At 41.8% G+C, this 18,921-nt stretch overlaps 2 protein-coding genes across 2 annotated transcripts; both read left to right on the top strand.

Annotated features, from left to right (window-relative positions):
* tmem171 (transmembrane protein 171) lies at positions 1-17,126 on the top strand. Its single transcript, XM_033017210.1, has 3 exons — positions 1-643; positions 5,351-5,486; positions 16,831-17,126. The coding sequence occupies exons 1-3, from the start codon at positions 133-135 to the stop codon at positions 16,952-16,954; spliced, it is 771 nt and encodes a 256-aa protein (XP_032873101.1). The 5' UTR covers positions 1-132; the 3' UTR covers positions 16,955-17,126.
* On the top strand, positions 9,895-10,536 carry tmem174 (transmembrane protein 174). Its single transcript, XM_033017212.1, has one exon. It carries the CDS (start codon positions 9,895-9,897, stop codon positions 10,534-10,536), a length of 642 nt encoding a protein of 213 aa, XP_032873103.1.
* Positions 17,127-18,921: the final 1,795 nt, after the last annotated feature.

Below are 18,921 nucleotides of genomic sequence, written 5' to 3'. Positions count from 1 at the left end.
GCCACAGGAAAAACATCACAGCATTTCCGAGAAGTTGCATTGTTGGAGATAACAGTGGGAACTGGAAACGCAGGCAGAACAGGAGTCTTTGTACTCGTATGTGTTGCTTCATTTCTATCTCCTGCAATTGTCATGACCACCTTTGGGTTACAAGCCTGTGACTGTGGTGGAGTTTCCTGCAGCATGATCCTAAAGGCCACTGGACCCAGTTTATGCGGCTTTGCATTGATATTCATCCTGCTTTCAAGATCGAGAAGCCTGGTTAATTTGACCCGACTGGAATACTCAGCTGACCAACGGTGCTATCGCTCTTGTGGCGAACAGACATCCTTTGCCCATTTCCTCATCTTTGGTGTCCTGTTTTGCTTGAGTGGGATGCTGCTGACCACGATTGGAGTTTGGGCTGTCACCTGCACTGGCACCGTGGACGGCCAAGCACTCAACTTCCCAACGAGAATTAATGAGAACGAGAAGTGCAAACTGCTGTTTTTACAAATCATGGGCCCGGCAGTGACATTTATTGGTATTTGCTTCTTGTTAATGGCCCACATCAAAAGGAAGGTGGCATCAGGTGCCGATGAAGAAAGTCCACCTATAAATGATCACGAGCCGTGCACCTCAGGCACATGTCATATTGTAACAGGTATGTGGAAGTATTTAAACCATGTGCCAATGTGAAGGGGACAGAATACCACTTTGCAAGAATGGACAATTAAACTATAACAAATAAAAGCACTTCCATTTATGTTGTACCTTATATACATAATGGTAAATGGTAGCGAATTGTGGAATGCAGTCAAACAGAATAACTGCATAGTTCCCTGAAGGTGGAATCTCATGCAGATAGGGTGGTAAAGAAAGCTTTTGGTGTGCTAGCCTTTATAAATCAGAACATTGAAGATAGAAGTTGGGATGTAATGTTAAAATTGTACAAGGCATTGGTGAGGCCAATTCTGGAGTATGGTGTACAGTTTTGGTCGCCAAAATATAGGAAAGATGTCAACAAAATAGAGAGAGTACAGAGGAGATTTACTAGAATGTTGCCTGGGTTTCAGCAACTAAGTTACAGAGAAAGGTTGAACAAGTTAGGTCTTTATTCTTTGGAGCGCAGAAGGTTAAGGGGGGACTTGATAGAGGTCTTTAAAATGATGAGAGGGATAGACAGAGTTGACGTGGATAAGCTTTTTCCATTGAGAGTAGGGAAGATTCAAACAAGAGGACATGATTTGAGAATTAAGGGACAGAAGTTTAGGGGTAACATGAGGGGGAACCTCTTTACTCAGAGAGTGGTAGCTGTGTGGAATGAGCTCCCAGTGGAACTGGTGGAGGCAGGTTCGATTTTATAATTTAAAAATAAATTGGATAGGTATATGGACGGGAAAGGAATGGAGGGTTATGGTCTGAGTGCAGGTAGATGGGACTAGGTGAGAATAAGTGTTCGGCACGGACTAGAAGGGCCGAGATGGCTGTAATTGTTATATATAATGTAGACGCCATGTAGAATTCTGCAGCCAACAGGGAACATGTGAGTGTAATCATTCATGTAACATGGGGAACTGTTGTAATAACTTTCCACAAAGTTTTAAGAAATAAGAGAGCCGCACATCCTCCTTTACTTCCTTAATTTTCCATCTTACTGCCATGGAGACAAAATAAGTTAAAATGCTTTCCTAATTGTTAACTCTTGTCTTCCTCTCAATATACTATGAAATCACAAATCGGATCAGACTAATCCGTGCCAACCAAGGTGCCTTCCTGAGCTAGACCCATTTATCTCCATTTGGCCAATACCTAATTTCCTATCCAGGAATCTACCCAAAGTATTTTGCAGACATTGTAATTGTACCTGCCGCCACCACTTCCTTTGGCAGCTCATTCCATATACCCACCACCCTCTCTGAAAAAAATCTGTCAAGTGCCCTTTAATTTTTTTTTCTCTCACCCTAATGCTATGCCATCTAGTTTTATGCCCCTGTCCCACTTAGGAAACCTGAACGGAAACCTCTGGAGACTTTGCGCCCCACCCAAGTTTTCCGTGCGGTTCCCGGAGGTTTTTGTCAGTCTCCCTAATGGTCGAAAGTGGTTTCCGCTTCTTCTATGTTCCGGCGATTATTTCAAAAAATTCAAAACCGGCCGCGACTAAAAATAGGTTGCCGTTTTAAAAATCGGTAATTTTTTAGTCGAAGCCGGTTGCGATGCTAGTTGAAGGTGGTTGCTGGAGAGACCTTCCACTACCTGCAACCTCCGGCAACCACTTTCAACTAGCATCGCAACCGGCTTCAACTAAAAAATTACCGATTTTTTAAACGGCAACCTATTTTTAGTCGCGGACGGTTTTGAATTTTTTGAAATAATCGCCGGAACATAGAAGAAGCGGAAACCACTTTCGACCATTAGGGAGACTGACAAAAATCTCCGGGAACCTCCGTGAACCGCACGGAAACCTTAGGTGGGGCGCAAAGTCTCCAGAGGTTTCTGTTCAGGTTTCCTAAGTGGGACAGGGGCATTAGATTCCCATATCCTAGGAAATAGGTAATGACCATCCACCATATCTATGCCCTTCATGATTTTCTAAATCCCTGTAAGATCAAGCCTCGTCTTTTGTTCCAGGGAAAACATTCCGCCTATCCATCCTCTCCTTGTACCTTAAACGTTAACGTTTCAGGTATTTACTGTTCTCTTCCCTGGATTCCAGAACTTCCATGACCTTCTCCATGGTAAATACAGATGAGAAGTATTCATTTAAGGCCTCACCCACTTGCTTAGCTCCACACATTGACTGACCACGCTGATCCTTGAGGGAGTGATTCTCACCCTTGTTCACCGATGCTTTTCCAGGGACTTTAGTTTTACTGACTGTTTAATATGCACCATTTCCTTCTCCACCTAATGAAAATTAGCTTGTTAAATTTTCAGATTTTATTCTTTGGTGGGATGGGGTCCAGGAAATTGAGTGCATCTGAATTTAGTGCATCAAACAAGAGGACATGATTTGAGAATTAAGGGAATTTGAGAGTTTAGGGGCAACATGAGGGGGAACTTCTTTACTCAGAGAGTGGTAGTTGTGTGGAATGAGCTTCCAGTGGAAGTGGTGAAGGCGGGTTCGCTTTTATCATTTAAAAATAAATTGGATAGGTATATGGACGGGAAAGGAATGGAGGGTTATGGTCTGAGTGCAGGTAGATGGGACTAGGTGAGAGTAAGTGTTCGGCACGGACTAGAAGGGCCGAGATGGCCTGTTTCCGTGCTGTAATTGTTGTATGGTTATATGGCAAAATCCAGGCTCCTAATTTTTATATTCTGTTTGCATTGAACGTTGCATTTCAAACCAAAATACAACCATATTGCACAATAACTAGCAATTAAATTATATCATCTCTGTTACGTTTTTGAGGGGTGAGTGCAGTGAATTAGTTTAAATCCTAACAACTATTTTAGGAAATACCAATTGATAGTTCTAAGAAACATAGAAAATAGGTGCAGGAGTAGGCCATTCGGCCCTTCGAGCCTGCACCGCCATTCAATATGATCATGGCTGATCATCCAACTCAGTATCCCGTACCTGCCTTCTCTCCATACCCCCTGATCCCTTTAGCCACAATGGCCACATCTAACTCCCTCTTAAATATAGCCAATGAACTGGCCTCACCTACCTTCTGTGGCAGAGAATTTAAACGCACAGTGTGCTGCAGTTCCTGAATTTGAATGATGGTGTGAATGCCAATGATGGATTGTGGACATGTTGTTCAGCATGACTTGAATCTCTAACAGGGGAAGTAAGGGAATTGAAAAATAAGATTAGAAAACAAAGAAACACAACAGATGCCGTTGTCTGTGTGCTTGGGTAATTTAGCAAACATTACTCGACAGTCTTCCTGAATCTCTATGTCTATTTAATGTCTATTAAATTGTTTATCCACTATTCCCTTAAAAAGCATTACAAATTAATTGCCATTTAAATGCACTCTTCGCTTCTTGTGCAATGCCAAGAACTAAAGTTGGAGTGTCTGCTTGAATGAACAACAGTGCCACCTAATGTTAGGGAGATGGACACAAAATACTGGAGTATCAAAGCGGGACAGGCAGCATCTCTGGAGAGAAGGAATGGGTGACGTTTCAGGTCGAGACCCTTCTTCAGACTGAGAGTCAGGGGAGAGGGAAACTAGTGGTATGTAAATGTTAGGGAGACCCTGTAAGGCAAGTCAGGACCAAAAGCAAAAAAACAATTCTGTGTCAGCAGTTTTTAATACATTGGGAAACTCCATAGGAAATGCGTGTGAGATGGTACATAACAAATAGTACTTACTTTGTAAATTTTCCTGAGCTTAAAGGTTTGTCTAGTGTATATTTTCAATAAGCTGATCATCCAGACATTCTTTTGTGATGATGCCAATATTCGCAATCAAACATATTGAACACTTTTATTGTGAGACTATTGCTGGAACATGCCACTTGTTACATCTTGCTCATCAGAAATGCCTACTGTCTGTTTCGCAATATGTAACGTATTAACCTATTATTTTCTCCAATAACTTTAGTTGCTGCATCTTATCAAACGCTTTCAGGAAAATGCCGTACATCTACCAGTTCTTCTTTATCCACAGCAAGTTATGCTTCCAATAAATTAGTTCCTCTTTGACAAGACTGTGTCGATTTTACATAATTACCTTTAATTTGACTCAGTGCCCTGCTCTAATACCTTTCATAATTCCTTCTAACATTTTCCATATGACAGATGTTAAGCTAACAGGCTTGTAATTTCCTGCTTTGCCTACTGGCCTTTGTGAATCGCAGGTTACGTTCTCTATTTTTCAATCTAAATGAACTTTCTCTGCATCTAAGGAATGTTTGAAAATTAAAATCAACACGTCAACTTGGTCACCCACCACCATTTTTTTTAAGATCCAAAGGTGAAGTCCATCAGAATCCACAGTCTTGCCAGCCTGTGGATTTTAAACTATTCTGAGGATGCAATTTTCCTGAGTTTATCTCTGTCCCTGATTTACAGCTATTTCTGCAATGTTACTCCCACCATCTGTAATTCATACCATTGTTGTCATTCTGACCTCTCGTTCGTTCCCAGCAGTCCCTCCTTTCGCTACATCATTATGGACTAGACAGGTAGAAGATTTACTCTGCCAAATTTTCTCGCTAAACCTTTTCATTTATTTATAAAATCTTAACTGTCGAGCCTTGACCATGCTTTGTAATTTCCTCTACAATGCCAGGATATTGTTTACATTTTGATAATCTGGGAATCCGGGAATGCCATTAAAGTGCAAGAAAATAGTTTGGTCAAATTAGAATTCTGTACTGAATGTGCTGAAGTGTTCTACTTGATGTTATCCAGATAGATCTGGGTTGGTTTTTCCATTTCCGCCGCCTTACTTCCTTGAGCCACCACCAATGGTGAATGATGCCTGTGAAGCCAGCTGGCTTGCCCCCAGTGAAGACCCTCCGTCTTATTACAGCATCATCTTTTGCAGGTAAAAAAAATCTCTCTTTAACTTACCATCAGAGATTGCTTACAGCTTCCTTCCAGACACACGAGGACCAGAGGCCATAGCCTCAGAGTAAAAGGATGTACCTTTAGAAAGGAGACGAGGAGGAATTTCTTTAGTCAGAGGGTGGCGAATCTGTGGAATTCATTGCCACAGACAGCTGGGGAGGCAAAGTCATTGGGTATTTTTAAGGTGCGGATTGATGGATTCGGATTCGTATGGGTGTCAGGGGTGATGGCGAGGAGGCAGGAAAATGGGGTTTTGAGGGAGAGATAGATCAGCCATGATTGAATAGCGGAGTAGACTTGATGGGCCGAAAGGCCTAATTCTGCACCTTTAATTTATGACCATTGTAAATTCAGCTATCTCAATTTTATTTTCTCGTTGTGACTGAAGGAGGGTTCGTACCCGAAACATCACCTATCCATGTTCTCCAGAGATGCTGCCTGGCCCACTGAGTTACTCCAGCACTTTGTGTCATTTATTGAATATCTCACTGCACAATCTCACCGGAGAGCAATATCCATTTTATGGAGACACAGGGAATTATAGATGCTGGAATCTTGAGCAAAATACAAAGTAGTGGTGGAACTCCAGTGAGTCAGGCAGCATCTGTGGCAGGAATTGACAGGTGCCATTTTGGGTCGGTACCCTTCCACAGACCAATTTACTTTGCTCAATATCATGCAGTGTAAATCTGATTCTAACTTCGAACAATCATTTGTTCTTTTCCCTTTGAGTAAGTAACATAAACTTTTTACTGAGATGAAATTTGTTAGCTGTTGGATTTATTGATTAGGCTCATTGCAATCACAACTTTTATCAAAATCAGATCTGAAAGCTTTGAAAGAAAATTGCCATTTCCAATACATCATGGTGGTGCAGCGGTAGAGTTACTGCCTTACAGCGCCGGTGATCCTGGGTTTAATCCTAACCCTGGGTGCTCTCTGTACGGAGTTCGCACGTTCTTTACAAATAATGATTTTTTTTCTCATTCTTGTGTGGCTTTATCTATCTATTTGATCTGAATTATTAGGAAGGTTTTATGAGGCGATGAAGGGGAAACCCATATTCTATGGTTTTTTGAAGGTTTTATTTCAGCAACTTATCAAACTTCAGTACATAGAAGTGTTAGAAGGAACAGCAGATGCTGGTTTACACTGATCTGACACAGGCCCATCGTGTCCTCACCAGGGATTGAACTCATGCAAAAGTTTTCAAAGCTTCGGTAAATCTTGTCAGGATCTGCTTGTATATCTCGCACACGAAAAGAAAATCAACAAGATTGTCAAACAGACGCCTAATTCACTGTTTTACAGTATCTATCATAACGAGCAAAAGACACACACAGTATTGGAGTAAGTCAATGGATCTTGCAGTTTCTATGGGGGAACATGGACTGGTGACATTTCGGATCAGGACCCTTCTTCAGACACAATAAGAATTCAATAGATTGTAATAACTTGTTTCATCTCATACTCAACTGACTTGAAGGACCCCAATTTGAATTGCCCTGAAATTTTATAGTACCCACTTTCCAAGATAGGCTGCCTATTGTGATCAGAAACCATCTTGTATTTTTACATGGTAGACACAAAATGCTGGAGTAACTCAGCGGGACAGGCAGCATTTCTGGAGAGAAGGAATGGGTGACGTTTCAGGTCAAGACCCTTTTATGTCCCTGACATGGGACTTTGGAATGAATTTTACCTTTAAGAGATTGCTAGCTCAGCACCAACTAGGGACCATTGTAACTCAACAACTCACCAAGTGATGTATTTATCCATTAAACTATCAGAGCAATTCAAAGTCCCTTTTTAATGTTTGGATATGGATCAGCAGATTTTCAGGACACAAATGTTAGAACATATTTTAAGCTATTTATTTACATTATCATTGGAGTGAGAGTTAATGCACAGACAAATATGTTAATATATAATAAAAGTTTGATCCTTGCAGATTTACCTGTAAGGAAAAAATGGGTTGTGTCACGAGGAGACAGCAGTCCAATTGCACTATTTAAAAATTATTTAATTTTAAATTTCTTGAGAATCCATCATGTGCAGAAAAATCTTTCTTTCACAGGAACGCCCTTAACTGCTGCAATATTTTTGCAGCTTCTGATCAATACTGTATGTTTAATAGTGGCAGAAAGGTATAGGCACCCGGGGCTCAAGTACCTAACTCAGACTGACATTGAATGCCATGCAGAGACCTGAAGCCTTTCATTAGCAGGTAGATTCGCTTTTGGTGGCATTTTGCATCCAGTCCAGTTTTTAAAGACTTTTCACAATAAGTTACATTCACACACATAGCTCATCTAAATTCCTCTATGTATCTTAAATATGGTTCATTTATCGAGCTTTTTAAAATCATTAATTGCAAATAATCAGAACATACAATACAGCACAGGACATACAATGCAGCACAGTAATGGGCATTTCGGTCCACAATGTCTATGCCAAACATGTTGCCAAGATACACTAATCTCATCTGCCTGCACGTGATCCATATCCCTCCATTCTCTGCATATCCATGTGCCTATCTAAAAAGCCTTTTAAATACCCCTTGGTTTGTTTTGAAACGGCACGATTCTTTCCTCACTTTCAGTGAATCGTTACAAAACCAATCTGCCTCTTTTTTTGGTGAAATATGGGTTTTGTGCACAGCTAATTTAATAAACTACTTGTCATACTTGTATTCAAGGTGGAAGAAGAGTCTTGCTAAAGTTAAAATTGGTTATTGGCAGTGTAATTTGTGGGATGTGGGACGACAGATGGCACAATGGGCTAAGTGTTCGGCTGGCGACCGGAAGGTAGCCGGTTCGAATCCCGCTTGGAGTGCATACTGTCGTTGTGTCCTTGGGCAAGACACTTCACCCACCTTTGCCTGTGTGTGAATGTGTGTGAGTGATTGGTGGTGGTCGGAGGGGCCGTAGGCGCAGATTGGCAGCCACGCTTCCGTCAGTCTGCCCCAGGGCAGCTGTGGCTACAGAAGTAGCTTACCACCACCGAGTGTGACTGAGGAGTGAATGAATAATGCGATGTAAAGCGCCTTGAGTATTAGAAAGGCGCTATATAAATCCCATCCATTATTATTATTATTATTATGTTGTTCAATCAGGTAACAATTAATGATCATGTAGTTGGAAGTGAACATTTTAGCAATGTTAACACATGGTGATAGTGGAACGGGTCCATTGTCTGCTGTAGTCAACACTGTCTTGGTTGAAGATCAATATTAAAGTGATAAAACGCTTTATTAAAATTAGTTGATTTTGTGTGCCTAACAGAATGTTAAGCTAAGGTGCCTAAATCATTTGAAGCTAAGAAAGTGAGTTAGACTGGGTCTTACATGTTCAATGCATTGAAACATCTTTCAATGCAGACCAATGAAATAAACAAATTATACTATGACTCTGGGTCGTGGTTAAAGAGGTGGAAACTCATTTGGAGAGGTTTACATGAGATTCCAGGATGAACTGAAGAGCCAGGACTGTCAGGGTCATGACCAGCTCCTCTGGCCAGGTTGGTAGGATGATAACTAAATCTGTGGCGTTTGGTCGTGTAGAGGAGGGCCAGCAGGCTGAGGGTAGAGTCACTATAAGGGTCAAGTTTTGAAATAAATGTAAACCTACCTAAAGTGTATGAAGAAACTGCAGATGCTGGTTTAAACCGAAGATAGACACAAAAAGTTGGAATAACTCAGCGGGACAGGCAGCATCCCTGGAGAGAAGGAATGGGTGACGTTACGGGTCTGAAGAAGGGCCTCGACCCGAAACATCACCCGTCCCTTCTCTACAGAGATACTGCCTGTTACTCCAGCATTTTGCGTAAACCTACTGAAAGATGGTTCACAACATCAGATGTCACAGGTTGCGACCGATTCTTATAGGCTCCTGGATCAATGGCCTACTCAATCTGTACGCAGTTGGAGACTACTGAGCTTATATGGGCACCTCCATGTAGGACAGGGAAGGAAAATTTCAATCATGATTGATCCCCCAAAATTGTAAAGGCGTTCTTTCTTAGGAATTTCAGTGCCTGAGAGCTCTCCAGTAGATCTTTCAGCTGGGAGCTTCAGTGTGGAGCAGTGCACTTTCCGCAAGTTGTGGGCATTAAGACCTCTGCAAGCATACAAACCCAAAGGATTTGCTGGAATAAACCTAGTTTTAATGCCTCATTAAATGCTTTAATCATCAAAAGGAAAAACGCAAAGACCTCATGATCCAGTTCTGCACAGTGCAAGAATTTTAATATTGTAACATTAATCATTAACTTGCCACAACGCACTTTTTGTTGTTGTTGATGACACCGTGCTTTAGACACTATGTACCGGTCCAATCTCTTTTTCTTTCACGGGACGGTCACACAGCAGAGACTGTGCGAGCCAAATGGAGCAGTGCAGCAGCAATGTGGAGGATTTCTCTGTGAATGTGTTTTCTGTGACTCCCTGCCAGTCTCAGGCTCCAAGAGTCCAGGTGTCAGATGGGGACAAAGCCGGGGCCACACTGCTATTTTCCGGTGTCTTTTTGGTTCTGGTCGGCATAACCTTCACCGTGATGGGCTGGATTAAATATTATGGAACCAGTGACTTGGAATGGACGCAGCTGCTGGGGCCAATTCTACTTTCGGTGGGAGTTACGTTTGTTCTCATTGCTGTCTGCAAGTTCCGAATGCTAACTTGCAAAACCTGCAAACAAATCAATGAGAGTGCTGTGGAGACTGAGCAAACTCCTTGTGGTCAGTCATTTGTCTTTACTGGGATTAATCAACCTATAACTTTCCACGGAGCTACAGTTGTCCAGTATATTCCACCCCCATATGCATCTCCTGCGCAGGATGCTGTTGCTATCAACACAACCTGCTTGCCTTCGTTGAACAACACACAGAGCACTAATCCACCAAATGGTGCTACCGGAGCAACCCCTTGCCCTCCTCAGTACTACAGCATCTACCCCCTGGACAGAGCAGCTTTTACAGGAGATGAGAATTGCCCACCCTACCAAAGGTTAGGCAATGAAACAATCAGGTAAGTTCTCTATATAGACGCAAGAAACTGCAGATGCTGATTTATGAAGAAAGACAAAGTGCTGGGGTAATTCAGCATCTCTGAAGATCATATTTTGGCAACCTTCTGGGTCGGGACTCGGTCTGAAGAAGGGCCTTGACCTGAAATGTCACCTATCCATATTCTTCAGGTTCTCTCTATAGTTGCTCGCAATTAATCTCCAGAGTTCAGAATTTCATTAAATCATTTTCCAAGACAATCAACATGATGTCCAGAGCAAAATAATTTGAACATTCAATGAAACTGCAGAACCTAGTTGAATTATTTTTTGTTGTAGGATGTGTTAGCTTAGTGTAACCAATGGAACACGAAGGTAGTTTCAAGTAAAAAACAGTAAATGGTGGTGATGGAGACACGAGGAACTGCAGATGCTGGTTTATTTTAAAAAGTCACAAAGTGCTGGAGTATCCTAGTGGGTCTGGCAGCATCTTTGGAGAACATGGATAGTTGATGTTTTGGGTCAGGACCCTTCAAGGAACTAATTGTGATGGGGGTTGGGGGGTGAAAGCTGGAAGAGAAGTGGGAGCAGGACAATGCCATGGGGAGTGATAGGTGGATACAGATGAGGGGGGGGGGGAGTTTGCAGTATCAGTGGGGAGAGGAACACATTTAATGTTTAGTGTTGATTACCTTTTGTAAGATCTGGTAAAAGCTAGAGGTCAAATCAATATGCATTACTTTAGACTTTACTTTAGATTCTAGAGATACAGTAGAAACAGGCCATTCGGCCCACCAGCAATCACCCCATACACTAGCACAATCCTAAACACTAAGGACAAATAACCTATTAAGCTGTATGTCTTTCGTGTGTGATGGTTCGATCCTGACTACGGGTGCTGTCTATACGGAGTTTGTGACCCTGTGACCACATGGGTTTTCTCCGGGTGCTCCGGTTTCCTTCCACACTTCAAAGACGTACAGGTTTGTAGGTTAATTGGCTTTGGTAAGTTGTAAAATTGTCCCTAATGTCTGTAGGTTGGCATATGTGGTGATCGCTGGTTGGCACAGATTCGGTGGGCCGAAGGGCCTATTTCCGTGCCGTATCTCTAATGTTTCTCGTCTAAAAGTCAGGAATTAGTAAAAACATGTCAGAGATGCACCATGTAAGACTGAGAGTAGGATTGAAATTGGTGGTGAAGGCTAATTCAACATGTTTCTGTTTGAGAGCAGGAAGCAGCATCAATGTAGAGACAAGATTATTGAGTGGATATTTTTAAGGCAGAGATAGATTCTTGATTAGAACGGGTGTCAAGAGTTATGGGGAGGAGGCAGGAAATAGGATTAGGAGGCGGAGATCAGCCATGTTTGAATAGCGGAGTAGATTCAATGGGCTGAATGGCCTAATTCTACTATAACTTGTGAATATAGTCATCAATACCCCACGGGACCTGAGTGGGACTGAACCAATGTCACGTTTCCCACAAATAGCCACATGTGACTTGGGGCCCTTGTGGATTCTCATGGCAATGTTCATTGATTTGGAGGAAGGGAGTGGAGTTAAAGGAAAAGTCGTTCAACATGACACCAATTCAATTCAATTCAATTCAACTTTATTGTCATTGCACAGATACAAGTATGGGTACAACGAAATGCAGTTTAGCGTCTGTTCGTAGTAATAGTGCAATATAGAAATAAAAATACAGAATAAGCAAACAATGTGGACGGAGAGACTGGAGAAATCTATCAGCGGGACTCCCGAGTTCAGCAATGTGATAGTGTTGTTGAAGAAGCTGTTCCTCATCCTACTTGTGCGAGACCTGAGGCTCCTGTACCGCCTCCCTGATGGGAGGAGGGCAAACAGTCCATGGTTAGGGTGGGAGGGGTCCTTGATGATCTTCCCGGCCCGTCTCAGATACCGTTTTCGGTGGAGGGCATCCATGGCAGGGAGCGGGGCACCGATGATGTACCAAACTCAAGAGTCAAGTGTGTTTTATTGTCATATGTCCCAGATAGAACAAACTAGTCAGATGAATAAGGGTGAAGGGGAGTGGTTCAAGTGGTGAAAAAGATTGGGACCAGGAAACTACCAAAATGATGTAGACATTGTGGATAGACACAAAATGCTGGAGTAACTCAGTGGGACAGGCAGCATCTCTGGAGAGAAAGAATGGGTAACATTTTGGGTAGAGACCCTTCTTCAGACTCCTAGATATTGTGGATGTTAGTGAGAGCAAGGGGAGAAAGGATAGAGCTAGTGAAGTTAGAAATGAAATCTGTGGGGGGAAAAAAAAGGTTATCAATTATCTGTCGTGTTTTACTTATAAACCCAGAAATGCAATGTTTCCCACCAATGGTTTGTATGTCATTAGATAAATACTGCATTCTCACTGCATTTAATCAAGGTTAAAACATCCAACTGGTTGTATATACTTCCTGTGGCATGATTCAAAAATCTGTATGTAGTATAACATCTTTAGCCAGAGGATGGTGAATCTGTGGAGTACACTGCCACAGATGGCGGTGGAGGCCAAGTTATGGGTATTTTTAAAGCAGGGATTGACATATTCTTGAGTAATAGTGGTGTCAAAAGTTATGGGGAGAAGGGGGTTAAGAGAGAATGATGGATGAATGGTGGCATAGACTTGATGGGCCGAATGGCCCTAATTCTGTTCCTATGACATGAACGTATATAAATATTATCATGGTAAACTCTATATAATGGTAAAATCTTATTTAAATATATCTTATTTTATCACTGAACCAGTCAAATATGAGAAGCCATGTTATTTTTAAGCAAGGGAATTGTTTTGTTAAAATTCTAGTATTAAACGAAATATGAAAGAAATGTAAAGATTATAATTTTCACAAAAAATAACGGGGATTCAGTTTTTGCTTATTACACTGACTTTAAATAAAGTTATTTATAATGTTTGATTAAGATTATAAAGTGATGGCTTGCAACAGTATTATTCGCTGCACTATTATTCCACAGTAAACTAGCAACCCAAAATTAATCTTAACAACATTATTGATTAGCTAGTCTGTGCAAGCTTTTATTATATATTATTTGCACCACAGTTTTCATTTGACTGCTTTTGGTGGGCCACATGCCACGCCATCAAATTGTACAATAGACGTGCATTCATAGCCGGCTCCTCAATGTGTTTGTAGAAACAAGGAACTGCAGATGTTGGGTTGACACAAAAGAACACAGTGCTAAAGTAACTCAACGGGTCAGGCAACATCTCTGGGGAACATGGATAGGTGATGTTTCAGATCGGGATCCGTCTTAGATTGAAGACTAGCTCCAAAACATCACCTAACCGTGTTCTCCAGAGATGCTGCCTGACGTGCTGAGTTACTCCAGCACTTTGTGTCCTTTCCTTAATTTGCTTTATGTTTAATTGGAAGACCTCTTGGCTCTGCTGGCTCCAACATCTCGATTGGTTTACCTTAATCTTCCATCGGACTAAAAATCAATAGTCCTGTTCTAAAGATCTAGTTAATGTAAGTTCAAATATTACCGTGCATAAGTAAAAATTCATTTTTAAAGTCATGAAAGAGATGTACCATTAAAATAGAAACATAGAAAATAGGTGCAGGAGTAGGCCATTCGGCCCTTCGAGCCAGCACCGCCATTTAATATGATCATGGCTGACCATCCACAACCAGTTCCTGCTTTTTCCCCATATCCCTTGAATCCTTTAGCCCTAAGAGCTGAATCTAACTCTCTCTTGAAAACATCCAGTAAATTGGCCTCCACTGCCTTCTGTGGCAGAGAATTCCACAGATTCACAAATCTCTGTGTGAAAAAGTTTTTCCTCATCTCAGTCCTAAATGGCCTATCCTTTATTCTTAATCTGTGCCCCCCTGGTTCTGGAGTGCCATTTAATTCTCTGACAGTCAATAAGTACTCATTGTGTAGAAAGGAACTGCAGATGTGGGTTTAAACCGAAGATAGACACAGAATGCTGGAGTAACTCAGCGGGACGGCAGCATCTCTGGAGAGAAGGAATGGGTGACGTTTCAGGTCGAGACCCTGCTTCATACTCATTAATATGCTGTTGAAAAGGAAAGCTGTTAACCTGGCCAACTTTGACTTCAATCTCACACCACATCAATCTGGTTGATTCTCAGCTGCTCTTTCAAGTGATCTAGTAAGCCATGTGATTGTATTGTATCATAAATAGTAATTTAAGCGTTCCCCATTTTAGAGCAACTAGAATGGGCGGAAGGTGTCATCTTTATGGGCAACATCAAAATTCTGAGTGTGTTTCATGTAGACCAGGACTAATTCATTTCCATTAATCGAAAAAGGAGTTTTAAAATTTTTTTAAAAGGCCTTTAAAAGTCCTTGAAGAATAGAAATCAACTAGCTGAAGAAATGGGATACATTTGCATATTAGTAAATACTGTTCCAATTTAAGGGATATGATAGTTAATTTAAGCACACTATGGAGAGCAGCATATTACCAGATAATCTGTTAAAGAGATTTTAATTATACATCAATATTTCCCAGGACAATGCGAACAACACTGCTAGAAGATGCCTTATGATCTTTTACATCCAGTGGAGGTACCCGACAAGGCTTTTGTTAATGCCTTACCCAAAATATGGCAGTTCTGACAAATTATTACCTCCTCAGTACTGCAATGAACTATCAACATTATGATTCACTACAATATTATCATTCTTTGCAATTACTTCTTAATTAAAGTAGACACAAGGAACAGCAGGTGCTGGAATCTGGATAAAAATGTCAACGTGTTGGAGTAACTCAGCGGGCCAGGCAGCATCTCTGCAGGACATGGATAGGTGACATTTTGGGTTGGGACCCATCTTCAGACTGATTGTAGTGGGGTGCACAAAGCTGGAAGAGAGATGGGGGTGGGGCAAATTCCAGCAAGTGATAGGTAGATACAGGTGAGGGGGGTTGGCAGGGGGGCAGACAGATTTGACAAGGACACAAAAGGCTGTGAGATAAGGATAGAAACAGGCTTGAAATGTGAGGGCAGAGGAAGGGATGTGGGTGGGAGGGGATGGATAGTGGGAGTAATGGGCGAGATCTGGGTGGAGCTCAGAGAAGGATGCAAGGAGATAAAAAGAAGGAACAGTTACCAGAATAGTGTAGAATAATTGGCAGAATAGAATAATTTGGAATAGTTACCAAAAATTTGAGAATTTAATTTTCATACCACTAGGTTGTAAGCTTCTCAAGCGGAATATGAGGTGCTGCTCCTATAGTTTGCATGCGGCCTCACACCGGCATTGATGGCGATCTGAAACAAAATGGTTGGTATGGGAATGGAAAGGGGAGTTACGATGGTTGGATTTGCACCTCCTCTTTATTTTCTCTTCCCGATGCCCCCCTGAATGCGTACTAATTTCTCCCTTTCCCCTGTATCCCTTCATCTGGCCTCACATTCTATGTCTCTTCACTCCGCATATTATAGCCTTTTGTCTCCTTTTCATCTCTGGCCTTTGTTCTTCAAACTTCACCTTCACCTGTATCCACCCATCACTTTCCAGGCTTTGTCTTGCACCCACCTCTCTTCCAGCTTTCTCCCTCCAACTACAATGAGTATGATGAGCATTCGTCGGCACTGGGCCTGTACTCGCTGGGGTTTAGAAGAATGAGGGGGGACCTCATTGAAACATACCGAATAGTGAAAGGCTTGGATAGAGTGGACGTGGAGAGGATGTTTCCATTAGTGGGAGAGTCTAGGACTAGAGGTCACAGTCTCAGAATTAGGCTATGTGGAGGCCAAGTCAATGGATATTGTTAATGCAGAGATAGATAGATTCTTGATTAGTACGGGTGTCAGAGGTTATGGGGAAAGGCAGGAGAATGGGGTTAGATGGAAAGATAGATCAGCCATGATTGAATGGTGGAGTAGACTTGATGGGCCGAATAATAATAATAATAATAATACATTTTATTTATGGGCGCCTTTCAAGAGTCTCAAGGACACCTTACAAAAATTTAGCAGGTAGAGGAAAAACATGTAAGGGGAATGAAATAAATAGTAGAGACATGACTAGTACACAAAGGCCTAATTCTACTCCTATCACTTATGGCCTTATGACAATCAGTCTGAACAAGGGTCCCGACTCGAAATGTCTCCAATTCAGGCCCTCCAGAGATGCTGCCTGACCCGCTGAGTTACTCCAGCACTTTGTATATTTGCTCCTCCACTGTTACCTTCAGTAATGACGTCCCAATGTCTAAGTTTGATGTCTGTGTAATATTTGCTGGGCAATTACTACATAATTAGTTGAATATTCCAAACTTACTTATATTGGTAATATTTCCCACAGAGCAGAGGAAACCCACGATGATTTACAAGACACGTTAACAGTGGATGAAGTTCCCAACAGCATTCCACCGCCTTCATATGATGAAATCTTCCCTGTGGAAAGTGAGGATGCCTCTGGACATTAGCTTCAACGCTTTTCTCGAGCTACAACAATAGGATTTGAATATGATTGTGATTATTTTTCATGCACTCTTCTTTATTATACATCTTTCCGTTCACTATTGCTCGTTACTTAATGTAGAGATACATCCCATCGGCCCAGCGAGTCTGTGCCAACCAGTGATCCCCGCACACTAACACTATCCTACACACACAAGGGCCAGTTTGCAATTTTACCAAATTTTACCTTTGGAGTGTGGGAGGAAACCGGAGATCCTGGAGAAAACCCACGCAGGTCACAGGGAGAACGTACAAACTCCGTACAGACAAGCACCAGTAGTCAGGATGGAACCCAGGTCTCTGGGGCTGTAAGGCAGCAACTCTATCGCTGTGCCACAGTGCCGCCCCTCTTCTTGCAAAGAGCCAGAATAAATGAATTGTACCTAGCACACAGAGTATTGAAAGCATTCCTTGTGAGTTATTCTATTCTGGGGTATCTTTTCACACCTTAATTAATCATCTATGGTAGGCAATACAAATCCCAAAGCCAGATATGCCGAATTTCCTAAAAAAATGTATATTCATTTGTTTGGATGAAAGATAAACAACCTTTCAGAATCCAGCTACTATTAGACTGCTTTCATGTTATTCATACCCAAGATGGTAAATAATTGGCATAAAAGGAGCATTTTGTTCAATAAATGATGAAGTACTTGACGTAATTCAAAATGAATAATTGAAGATGTTATGAATTGGAGCAAAAAAAAATACAGATGCTGGAAATCTAAAGCAAAAACAGTATTTGCAAGTCAAGCAGCATCAATAGGAAGTAAAGAGCTAGCAAAAGGTTGGTGCAGAAAACTGACTAAAATCTAACAGAATGTTGATGTTTATTAAGTACACTTCAGCTACTTTACGTGGCACGGTGGCACAGCGGTAGAGTTGCTGCCTTACAGCGCCAGAGACCCGGGTTCGATCCTGACTAAGGGTGGCTGTACAAAGTTTCTACGTTCTCCCCATGACCACGTGGGTTTTCTCCGGGTGCTCCGGTTTCCTCCCACATTTCAAAGACGTGCAGCTTTGTCAGTTAATTGGTCTATAAAAATGTAAAATTGTCCCTAGTGTGTGTGATAATGTTACTGTACGGGAATCGCTGTCAGCGCGGACTCGGTGGGCCAAAGGGCCTATTTCCGCACTGTATCTCTAAACCAAACTAACTGGTGATTGCTGTGACTTCAGGTGGAGTATTGTATACCTGAGTAATCTTCTTATTTAAGGAAGGAGAAGTTAATGCATCAGAACCAACAGGGATTCATGGAAATGAAATCATGCTTTACTAATCTACTGGGATCATTTGAAGATGTGATTTGTAGAATAACTAAGGGGTAAACAGCAATCTGCAGAAGGCTATTGATGAAATCCCACACAGGAGGATTGTCAACCAGGTTAGAACATATGGAATTGGGGGATGTATACTTACATAGATTGAGATGAAACTATCAGAAAGAAAGCAAAGAGCAATACTAACTCTACGAAAGTGGCAACACAAGTGGATAGAGTGGAAAGAAGTCATATAGTATGCTTGCTTTCATAGGTTGGGACCTTGAATATAAGAGTCAGCAAGTCATGGTGCAGCTTATAGGACTTTGGTGAGGCAGCATTTTGAGTCTTGTGTGCAGTTCTGGCCATCCAATCACAGGAAGGAAGTGGAGGCTTCGCAGTGTGTGCAGAGGAGGTTAACTGGAATGATGCCTGGAATAGGGTGTATTAGCTACAGGGAGAGACTTATCTCTGGAATAACGAAGGCTGAGGGGACACCTGGTAGAAGGATATACTATTATGAGAGGCGCAGATAGGATAAATCTGTGACTAAAATTAGAGCACATGGTATTGGGGGTAGGGTGTTGACGTGGATAGAAAATTGGTTGGCAGACCGGAAGCAAAGAGTAGGAGTGAACGGGTCCTTTTCAGAATGGCAGGCAGTGGCGAGTGG

This window comes from Amblyraja radiata, chromosome 3 (genome assembly GCF_010909765.2).
Source record: "Amblyraja radiata isolate CabotCenter1 chromosome 3, sAmbRad1.1.pri, whole genome shotgun sequence".
In the NCBI taxonomy this organism is placed as follows: domain Eukaryota; kingdom Metazoa; phylum Chordata; class Chondrichthyes; order Rajiformes; family Rajidae; genus Amblyraja; species Amblyraja radiata.
The sequence above is the reverse complement of the archived record's forward strand: the minus strand, read 5'-3'. Positions and strand labels throughout refer to the sequence as shown.